Genomic DNA, 11,484 nt, shown 5'->3' with positions numbered 1-11,484 from the left:
TGCTGTTTAGCCGATGCCGCCCTGTTTTAACACGACGGTTTTCACTCTATGGTCTGTGTTTATGAATGAATATCCCGAACTGTGTCACTATGTGCTGAGCTGGGAATAAGAATCTGTAAGCGGCCCCGTGGTGCCACAAGAAATGTTAACCATGATCTTTCGTTCATTTGTTTTAGCTCTTTGCTTGATGCTGGTTCTCAGCTAGCACTGGCTTTGTCTTGGAAACGTGGAGGATGGTTCCAGCACCCAAATACAGAATAGTGTCTTTTGGTAGATTGTCCTTTTTAGGAGACCCACCCGCATGGTAACTCAGGACCGCACAGTGCTCTGCGATTGGCAATGGCGGTTTCAAGCCACTATTTCAGACCATCCTCAGGGGGCTCTGTGAGGTAAGAAGTAGGAATCTAACTTTAGGAATCCAGCTGAGGCTTTGAGGGGGTGAAATGACTTACCCAGAGTCCAGAGTCACATAGCTTGGCAAATGGCAGAGTCGGAACTGGAACCCGGGCCCAACTCCAAACCTTGGGCTCTTTCGATGCTATAAAGGGCTGGACTAATGGTAGTTATTAAAATCAGTATAAATCTTTTTATTAAAGGCCTGCTGATGCCACGGCTGAGATCCTTTAGTCTCAGAGCCAAGCTACCCTCTGGTACCGTCGGGTCATGTCACCCCGCTGCCGTGTTCACCATTTCCCCAGAGGGAACGGAACACTTTTCTTTTCAGAAGCTCCTCAGTCTGCATCTCCAGGGCCAGGGGGAGGCTCCCTCACATCCTCTTCGCTCAGTAGTCCTGCACAGGGATGGTGATCTTGTCGATAAATTCATCATACTTCACTTTGCCATTTGGTTCAATCTCTGCTTCCCTGAAAAGATCGTCCACTGCAAAAAATCACATTAATTTTTCAGGTTGGCCATAGTGTTACATGATAGGACATCGAGTCAATTACTGGGGGGCTGAGGCTCCCCAGAGGACTTCCCTTGTGTCCAATGGACCGTTCCTGTAGACTAAGAAATAAACTAGTGAACAGAACAGACAACCCATCCCCTGTCCCTGAAGGCCACTGATTCAATTTTGAGCTAATCAGGCTTTCTGTAGGGGCCAGGATAGAGGGTAAGGAGGTGTACTAAGTGAGGATTAAGCCACTGAAGCCACTTTGTGCTTGTTTTTCTCTTCATCTTTTTTTAAGAAAAATATCTGACCCCTGTGCCTGTATTTCCAGAAACGTTTGATGTGGATTTTACCTCCTATAGCCCACCCTCTCAGCCTCCCAGCAGAACAGACAGCCTCAGCAGCCCCATCCTGGGCCACCCTGTCCCTGGCTTTGGCCTGCCAGCTCTCCCTTCCAAATTGGCCTGCGCCACCCTAAGAAGGGACTTGGTGACAAGTGGTGTCGGCCACCATCACCTCTCTTTTAGGACGTGTGCGTTTAGGGATGGGGGTAGTATGAGAGAAAATAAATTCAACTGTGTCTAAAGCTCACAGTATACAAAACTGTCATTGTTCTCTGACATTGCTAAAAAAAAAAAAAAAAAAAATCATTTACTTGTTTCTTCTGGTTCTGGATTCCTCAGACAAAATACTAGCTTGTCCCAGATGTTGGCAAGAAAGGCCATTTCGGCTTACGTTTCTCCACACTGGCCTCCTGGGGCCAGCCTACCTTTGGCTCTTTGGGCCATCCTCATCCTCTTGCAAAAACCGTTTCACTGCCCTGTGTCAACTTCCCTGGCACTAGATGTCCCCGACACATAATTCTGGGCAGTTGGGAAATGTCCCGTGATTCTCTGCTCAACCGTCCATCCTCCCCTAAAATGTAATTTCTCTGCTGTGTGCTTAAGCTGATGGTAATTCTGAGTATGTTTAGAATGTTGCGGAGACTGTAATTTATCTTGTTTCCTGAAGAAGCTTCTACCCATCAGCCATTTGGTTCAGACCTTCCCAGTGGACAGGCCCAATACCAGCTTGCGACATCAAGCACTGCAGCCTTCTCCTGTCCAGAGAAGGGGCCGCGCTTCACGGCCAAGCGCTGATGATGCCTTCTGGGTAGAGCGGTGGGTCCCTCTGACCCCATAAAGAACCAGGGTGCTGAAATTCTAAGCCTGTCCCAGGCCTTCGAATGGAGGCCTCCCTGGCAGCCTTCTCCAGCTGTTGGGAGGCTGCTTCTTAATAAAATTGAAGATTTTCTTTCAGTCATCCAGGGTAAAAGATTCCTGCTTCTAGTATCATCTTTCCTCTCTCCCACAACGAGAGGAAGGGAAATCGGGCTTCCCGCTTGTCTGGAACACATTACCAGTTTGTTTGAAATGTCACTTCACTGGTTAAACAAACAACATGCGTGTGAGTTTGGGGGCCATGGTGTTGCTTTAGACTGAGATCATTAACCGTAAGAATTAAGGTCCCAGCCGGCCCCCTCTGCCAACACACCGCCTGGAACATAAAAGGCCGAGCGGTGTCCTCAGAGCCTGAGAGCGAAGGAGAGCCCATGTTTTTCCCTGGTTCACATTAACACAGCTACAATGAAAGATGGGATCGTGATAGCTGGCAGCCTGAAAAAGCGGGGAAAGCTGAATCTGCCGTCTGTAGCGCTATTTTTAAATGTGCTGTGCCTTAGTGACTGCGGATAAAATCTTAAGTAGACTGCTTTACAGAATGTTAGCTCTTGGAGGATCTGAGGGACTGTATATTGTAACATTGTTTCCCAAAGGGAAAACCGAGGAGAGTGAGAGAGGTTAAGAAACTCATCTGAGTCCCGCAAATGGGGGGGGGGGGGGGGTGCGGACCAGGAGTCCCAATCTAATTCAAACCACAACCTTGCAACCCCTCTGCTGGTCCCTTATGATTTAACCAAAGGCTAAAAGGTCCACGGTTACTGAAGCCTTTTCCTCCAGCCTGCTTGTGTCCTAGCCCAGCCCTCCCGGCCCCCACCATAGGCAGGCCCAGCGGCCTAACTGGAAATGCCAGCCTCTGGTGGCCAGCCTGGGATGGCTGGTGTGGCAGGGCCCAGGGGCTAGGCTGGAAGATTGCCAGAGGATGGCCCAGCATTGGGGTCATCCCATAGAGCGTCCAAGGGCTTTCCCAGAAGACCCTGGCCCCTTGTCCTGCTCTGAGGTAGGAAGGCACACTGAGCTGCTAGAAGGTGCCAGGCGAAGGCCACCACGGATGCTCCTTATGGATGAGCTGCTGTTAGGAAGGAGGGACCCAGGCCTTTACCTTCCTTGTGGGTGAGCTTCTCCCCCAGTGTCATGAGTTTTGACCGCAGCTCGGACGCCATGATGTAGCCTTTCTTCTCCTTGTCTGCCATCAACATGGCCAGAGGATTTCTTTCTTTGGGTCCTCTTGTTTTATTTGCGTGTGCATAATGGTCAGGAACGTGGAGAAATCCAGCTCCCCGTTTCTGTCTGGGAAACCCACAAACACAGCAGACTGAGCAGGGACGGAAGAGCTAACTGGCCCCCTGCCCAAGTCTTTATGGCCAGTTCAAGGGCCACCTACTTCAGGGAGTGCCGTGATGGTGCTGGTGTTATAGTGAGGATGCGGCTGAGATCCCACCATGGATCTGCCTCATTCAATCCTCCCAGTAATCCTCAGTGACCATGGCTACCATTGCCCATTTTGCCCACTAAGGAGACAGAGGCCCCAGAGCGTGGGGTCATCTCACAGAGCAGTGGCAGGACCAGGATGGAGCACACTTCCTCTGCCCCTCTTCCAGGTGCTTCCCTCCTGCCCTGAACTGGAGGGAGGTACCCCATGCGTCCATGCTTGCAGCCACTGCAGTACATCCACAAGGATGCACAGGTGACCCACCTGGAACCTCAGGCCCCAGTCCCACCCGCTCACCTGCCTTTCCCCTCACTGCAGCCTCCGGCCTAGGCTCCCCAGCCAGGCCCCTCCTCCAGGCGTGCCTGGGCCCCTCAGCCCAGGCCCTGGCCGGCTACAAGTGCAGGAAGTCAGAACTTCCCCTCACCACAAGTTCCTGTTTGGAGGAGACAGAAGCCAAAGGAAACCACCACCCCTTCAGAGCTGGAAACAGGGGATCTCAGTCACGAAGCACCCCATCCCCAGGCTCCAGATCTTCAGAGGCCTGCCTCCAGGATAGGCTCCTAGCGCTGCCACAGGTATGCTCTGCTGGGACCCCAGGGTAACCCTAGCAGGTGGTGCGAACCCATCTGCAAGACGAGCAACAAGGTGCAGACACGGAGGCCTTTGGGCTTCAGGTCAAGTGCTCTTTCCGGTCTACCTCCTTCCTCTGGGCCAGTCTTTCCTTCCTGTGTGTCCAGCTACCAGTGCAACATCCATCCTGGCCTCTGACACCTCTCTTTTTGGGTTTTCTTATTTTTGTTTCTTTAAAAAACAAATTAAAAAATTTTTTTTATGTTTATTTTTGAGAGAGAGAGATAGAGCATGCGTGGGACAGAGGCAAAGAGAGAGGGAGATACAGAATCCAAAGCAGGATCCAGCTCTGAGCTGTCAGCACAGAGCCCAACATGGGGCTTGAACTCACGAACTGTGAGATCAGGACCTGAGCTGAAGTCAGACGCTTACCGACTGAGCCACCCAGGCGCCCCTAAAAAATAAATTTTTAAAATTTAATTAGAGCATGCGCAAGTGGGGGAGAGGGGCAGAGGAGAAAGAGAGAGAATCTTAAGCAGACTCCGCACTCAGTGAAGAGCCTGATGGCAGGCTCAGTCCCACGACCCTGGGATCATGACCCAAGACAAAATCGAGAGTCAGATGCTCAACTGACTGAGCCACCCAGGTGCCCTTCCCCCCAAAAATAAATTTAAAAAAATTAAAACTTGTTTCTAGTTATCAAAGTCCTGTATGTTCCCACTGTCAAACAAACAAGAAACAACAATAAAGGGTATACAAATTATCCCTAATCCCATCTCCAGAGAGAACAATTTGTAGCATCTTGGGTGGGTTTCCTTCTACCCTTTTTCTCGGAGTGTTGCAATCGTTTTTAGGAGGTCAGTCTTTGGAAGAAGAATCAGGTCCCAACCCTGATTCCACCATTGGCTTAAGAACTTGGGCAAGTTACCTAATGGTTCTGACCCTTGGTTCTTACCTATGAAACAGGATGATGCCTACTTCACAGTTGTTCGAGCTAAGCACGTGACAAGTACTCAGCCAAGGGAGACACAGGGGATCGCTGTTGGCCCTATCTGTATGGCAGGTTTGTGATGACCTAGTTGGAACGTCTAGATCCCGTGGTCCTCTGTGCGAGAATGGGGGGGGGGGCACTGGTTGCTATGAGGGTTCAAGGAAGCCTGAGGGATACACTGTACACCTGGCCAGATGTCTCCACAGCTAGCACTGGTGAGTTCTGACTCCCACCTGCCCCTCCACCGGCTGAGCTGTTCACACCCCCACCCTCTGGGCCACCCCCTGCTGGGCCCCTCCCCAGGACCAGAGCTGGGGGGCTCAGGGCCCACCCACCAGCCCAGATAGTGTATTCCCCTCCGGCAAGCGCCCACTCACCGATCCCGTGAGTCTGCAGGTGCCGCTGCACCTCTCCAGGTGTCGGGCTGGCCCCCAGGCACCTCATCACCACCATGAGGTCAGTGGCTTTTTATCTTCCCCCGCTGCTGCTTGTCATACAGGGAGAAGCATTCCTTGTACTCTGTGCACAGCCCAGAAGAGAGAGGTCAGCCGCACATACTTGCTCTCCACCCCCATGCCCTCTCTGTCCTCCCTTTCCCTTCCCGCCCCCTTCCTTTTGCTGACTCCCTCTCCTCCTCCCCTCTTAGAGTTGCCAGATACAGCAAATGAAAATACAGGGCTGCCATATCCTATTGACCAGAAGCAAGTTATGGTTTCCACCGACACTCAGGGGTAGGGGATCATACTGAAACATGATTACTAGGAGATGGGGATCCTGAGGGCCACACTAACATCTATCCAACACACCACGTGTTGCAAAGAATCTAGGGTGACCATGTACATCCTGCTAGACATGCACCAGGGGCTTTCTGCTTTCAGTGCGTCATGTGTTGTCTGTGCTATTCTGTGACAATATTTGTCGTAGCATTGCTTGTTATAGTAGAAGATGGAAACAACCTAACTATGTATCAATGGAAGATTGGCTAAATATATTACATTATAGTCATAGCATGGACTATTTTGCAGCTGTTTAAAAAAAATGAAGCAGAATCGTATACACAAATCAAAACAATCTCCAAGAACAGAGCTAAGTAAGACTAAGGCAAAGGACATAATAGTCCATCTAATATGCTGCCATTTGTGTTAAAATAAATAATGGGGGAAAGGGAGAGAAATACCACTTAATGATAGAAATAAATTGGAAAAATTGCCTGAAGGAAAATGGAAGACTGAGGAATAGGAATGGGACAGAAACTTTACACTGGACATATTTTTTACTTATTTTTTAGCTATGTGTATCCTGCCTATTCAAAAATAGAGTAATAAGAATTTTTTAAGGAAAAAAAATTACAGGGCTTGCCAAGTTAAACTGAACTTCAGATAAACAGTGAATACGTTTTTAGTATAAGTATGTCCCAACATTTTGCATGGGATTATACTTATACTAAAAGGTTTTGTTGCTGTTTATCTGAAATCCATATTTAACTGGGTGTCCGGTATTTTATCTGGCAACCCTATCACCCTCCTTCTCCTGACTTCCCTTCTGTCTCCTCCCTCGCTGTCCCTTCCTGCCTCTCCCTCCTCCCTCCTTCCTTCTCTTTTCTCTTCTCTTTTCTCCCCCTCCCTAACTGAATAAAACCAGAGGAAAGCAATCCTACCCTCCAGGCCAGCCCATGGAGACCAGGAATCTACAGCAGGGCGTCCAGGCTCCAGGGCACCTTGGCAAAGACAGCTTATGTGGGAACCAGGGAAATAATGCCTCCGGGTTACTGAGAGGAGCAGAAATCCCTTCTGGGAAGGCCTGGCAGAGAATAGCTCTCCTATGTGGCGACAGTTATTGTCACAACTGTGGGCACTGCTGTGTTCACTCTCCAGCCCGCCGCTTCCAGGCTGCTGAACCCTCAAGCTGTCCTCTGACACAAGCCCTGATCCTTTTCTCAAAGACTTCAAGGGGTGCTGCCAGGACGTTGTCCCAGGCTCTGACTAAATCTGGCTTGCTGCTGTCCTCAACCCTTCCTCCCTGGGGGAGACACAATGACTGCCAGAGCTGAGGCTTCTCTAGACCCAGTCTCAAGGCCCAGGGGAGCCCGGCTCTCAGCCCTGAGGGCACAGTGAGGCCAGCAGGGAGCTGGGGAAGATCCTGGGCCCCACCACTGAGATTCCCATTCAGGCTGGGGTGGGGCTGCCATCAGAATTTGGTCAAAAGCTGCCCGGGTGACTCTCCAATCCCTGAGGCCCACAGGGTGGTGCACCCCCCCCCTCCCCCCCCCTCCCCCCCCCCCCCCCCCCCCCCCCCCCGCCATCGGGGCCTCTCAGCATCCAGCTCCTCTGTTCCTCAAACCACCTGGCTGGTGCCTCAGAGGCTGGGCCCTAGGCTCCCTACCTGTAATAATAACAACAAAACAATGGCGGCTCACAGTACCGAGCACTTCACCTGGGCCCGTTTCATCCTGCAATGACCCTGTGATGCACCACGTGGTACCTCTACCCTTCCCATTGTGTAGAGGGGGCCACTGAAGGCTGGGCAGCTGAGGGCCTGGCTCCTGAAGTTCAGCTCCACCCTCGAGGCCACTCTGGATCCCAGATTCCCAGGCAGAGGCCACCAGAGGGCAGAAGGGGATGAGGGGAGAGGGACAGAAGGTCCCCAGTTCAGCCCCTTCAGTTCCCCGATTAAGGCCTCTCCTTGCAGCCTAGGATTTCAGCAGAGCTGCTAATAAAAGGCAGCCTCCCCGGTGGGGTTTAGAGACAATCAGTTGCCTTTGTGCCCGTGGAAAGGTTGAATGGGAAGGCCTAGCCCTTTCAGAACTTTCCAGAGCCTGGGCTCGAAGAGGGCCAGAACACATATGTGACCAGGGAGCAGAAACTGAAGTGTCCCAGGGAAGCAACACCAGAGCCTGGCCTAAGATCCCACCTTTGGTTCCTGCAAAACCTAACTCCCTCCAAGAGGGCCCAGTGCCATCACCTTATATGGAGGGATAGAGCGGGGGCTGCCCTGCATGTAGGCCTTAAAACTCCCACAGCGCCCTTCCTGGGGACCTCTCACGGCCACCCCACCTTGTCTTCTGTCAGTTTGCCCTCTGAGACCTCATCCTATGACAGCTTTTCTGACCAGTGCTGCAAGGCAGTCATCACAGGTCATGGGGCCTGGAATCAGACAGATTCTACAGATGGGCAAACTTTCTCTCCCACTTGGATCAGTAACTGGGACAGTGCCCCTGACATCAGCAGGGCTAGGGGCAAATGGAGTCCCATCGCCTAACAGACTGTTTCATAAAATACATTCTTTCTTCCCACCTTGACAAATATACCATCGAAAGATCTGGAAGGCCAGATCTGAACTGGATCTCCTGTGCTGGAACAAAACAGCAAGGCTGTTACATTTATTTCCCAATAAATGTAATGTCGCTAAATCTGATAAGTGAGCTACTGTTACACTATTTCTCATCCTTGGACAGATTACATTCGTGAAACTGAACCTCTTTCAAATCTTTAGCACTACTGATTGCAATAGGGCTATTTTAAAACATTTGCTGTATAGATGCAGGGATTGGAACACTGTTTGATGCTACATTACTCAGTAATGGCTCATTTCAACAACCAGCTCAGAGCACTCCTACAATTATACCACCTGGCTCATGCTAGTTAGAGCAAGTCTGGGTGACACCGGCCCGAGGCAGACCCAGGGTCGTGTGTATGACTGACCTCCTCTCTGTCCCTTGCTCACAGCAGCCTGGTGAGTCAGCGTCATTCTCCCTACTTCACAGATGAGAACACTGAGGCTCAGGGGTGACTGGACCCCAGGTCACTGCCTCCAAAACCCCTGGCCTTTCCACTCCAGCAGGCCACATCTGCCCAATTTCTCATTTATTAAGCACTAGTGGCCACTTTCTTGGTGTCGGGTACTGGGATGCAAAGGGAAGATTTCCTTCTTCCCTTCTGGGAGCTCCACAGGTCACTGAGCCTCGGAACCAGGCGTGGGTTGGTGGAGGGGGGTTCACGAGACTGACAGCTGGACTCCAGCCTTGAGTCAGCATTCAGTCTGCCCTTCAGACTTGGGCGAGAGGTCCCTGCTCTGGCCCTCCTCTTGGGGTGAGCATGTCGAGCGATCTAAGACCAGGTGCTCTCCTGGAGCCTGCAACCCACCCACCCACTCTAGACCAAGCTCCGGGGACCTAGAACTCTGGAATCCCTGCCCAAGGAACCCTAAGCACACCTCTGGCTCCTGCAGTTGCTAGCTGGGCTCTGCTGCCCACCCCCTGGCTCGGGTCCGGGTCCCTGAGTTCTATGTAAGCCAGATCTCCCCACCTGGCCTTGTGGAAACACCACGCTGTGCTGTGCCAACACTGAGGCCGGCTGGGTGGCAGGCGGGCTAGGGGACTTGGGGAGTAAATGCTCCAAAACTAGGCTGGCTGTCAGGGCACAAGTGACCTCAGAGGCCACCTTAGCCGATCCCCGTTTCACAGATGGGGAGACTGAGACCCAGAGAGCAGAAGTGCCTGCCCAAGAGTGCAGACCAGGGCTCTTTTGCCTCTCAGCTCCTTTTGTTTGACTCTCAGCCATAAGCAGTTAATGACCGCACTCTCCACCTCCTATCCCTCCTCCCAAATCTAGCTATCAGATCCCCGGAGAAAAACCTCCAGAGTGCCCGTTCCTATCTCCCTAACTTGTAAGTCACACCGACAAATGTCATAGCCACACTTCCACCTCTGAGCCCTACCCCCACCTTCTCGGCTGTGGTGTCCCCGGCAGCAGGCGGCCCCTTGCCTTTGGGTGGGCCCGGCTCTCCCACCAGCCGCTTTCCTTCCCACCGATAAAAAAAACAAAACAAAACAAAACAAAAAAAAACGGGCAGAGCAAATTGCCTAATGAGACCCATATTTTGCCGTGAGTTGCTAATTAAAGAGCAAAGCCAACCTACCATTAATTTGGTCCTGGGAAAGAAACTTGGCCTGTAGCAGAGAGAGGAGAACAGTCAGGGAGGGGACTCCAGGAAAGCACCTCCCGCCCCCCAGTGCGGGGTGGGGGCAGCCTAGCTGGACGACACAGCCCCCTACTCACCATCGCGGGGCCTCAGGCTGTCGCCTGTGGGCTCCCGGCTCCCACAACCGCCTGTTCTGTCCCTCTCCTCCCGGCTCCAAGTCGAAAGTCCGCCAAGCTGGGTGGAGGCCCCAGTAATAAATCCGCGGCTGCCATGGAGACCAGGCCCAGTGCCCGGGTCAGATTCCAGCTTCCCCGAGCACAGCTGATGCCCCGCCACCGCCCGGCCAGGGCGACAGGTTTCACTTGGAGAAAATGAGGCTGCGGAAAAGGCTCCCCCAGGACTCATCCTGCATCAGGACGCTGATGCTCTGTAGTAAACGGACACGTGCCCTGGTTCCTTCCTGGGAGCCCTCCGTGGACACCGGGAAAGTGTCGGTGAGTACACAGAAGGGGGTCCCTGCCCTGGGGAGGGAGTGGGGGGGGGGGGGTCTTTTGTCTCCCCTGGGACTAAGCTGGGGGCTGACAACTCCTGCTTGGTGCCTGGCACTTTGCACCCCGTCTTACTTAAGGCCCATCACACACCATCCTGGAGGCAGCAGGGAGCCCTGCCATGGTGGTGCAGCCGGGCAGTGGGCACCCCGCTGCCCAGGCCTCGCGGTACAGAGTGAGGAAGGGACACGGGCTTCCTGCTCTTGGGTTGGATTCAAATCCTTCCCTTGGGTTCATTTGCTGAGTGACCCCGGAGCATCATCTCACTGCTCTGTGCCTCAGTTTCTGCACCGGGCATCATCACAGGACTGTTGAGAGAATAAATGACTAGTGCACAATCGGTTGGTTCCCTTCCCTCCTTCTGGGGGCCCTGAGAACAGGGGTGGGGTGATGCCTGCACTGGGGTCTCAGAGCCCACAGCGAGCTACCCAGGGGGCTCAGGGGGAGGCCTCTTAGGTGACTTTCCCCAGTCAGGAAGGCTGCTCTTCATTTCCCTCCTCTGCCACCTAGAACTCCCACCCCTCTGGCAGAAGCTGCTGACATTCCTGCGTCCTCTCACTGGTTTGTGCTGCACTCCCCCCACCCCCGGAAGGGGAGTGTTTCCCCAGGGTCCTCTGCAGCTGCTGGCTCCCTGTCTGTGGGGCTCCAACTCCAGGGTGGCACCCGCTTTGTTAGGTTTGGCATGGGTGGCCCCACAGGCTGTGCTCTGCACAAGGGCCCCCAGCTCAGGGGATGAGTGGGGCCTGATGAGGGGCTGCACGTGCCTGGAGGAAGGCAGGGGGGCTTTTGCTAATGTATACAAGGCACGTGGACAGGGGGCCTGCCCTTGGTCCGGCCTCCTTCCCTCCTCGCCTGACCGCCTCCACCTGGAAGGTTCTCTTCCCCCAGACGGAGTCACTTCTTCACACCTGTTTCTA

General features: G+C 53.0%; 1 protein-coding gene across 1 annotated transcript; it reads right to left on the bottom strand.

Annotated features, from left to right (window-relative positions):
- Positions 1–560: 560 nt before the first annotated feature.
- Positions 561–10,291, bottom strand: CALML4 (calmodulin like 4). The gene is given in 7 exon segments (XM_019441673.2): positions 561–879; positions 3,209–3,313; positions 3,316–3,396; positions 5,477–5,567; positions 5,569–5,618; positions 10,017–10,047; positions 10,157–10,291. Coding segments are annotated over 7 exon segments (591 nt in total). The 3' UTR covers positions 561–781.
- Positions 10,292–11,484: the final 1,193 nt, after the last annotated feature.

The sequence above is a fragment of the Panthera pardus genome, unplaced genomic scaffold (assembly GCF_024362965.1).
Source record: "Panthera pardus isolate Hobbes unplaced genomic scaffold, ASM2436296v1 HiC_scaffold_24, whole genome shotgun sequence".
NCBI lineage: Eukaryota > Metazoa > Chordata > Mammalia > Carnivora > Felidae > Panthera > Panthera pardus.
This window is presented reverse-complemented; position numbering and strand designations above follow the sequence as displayed.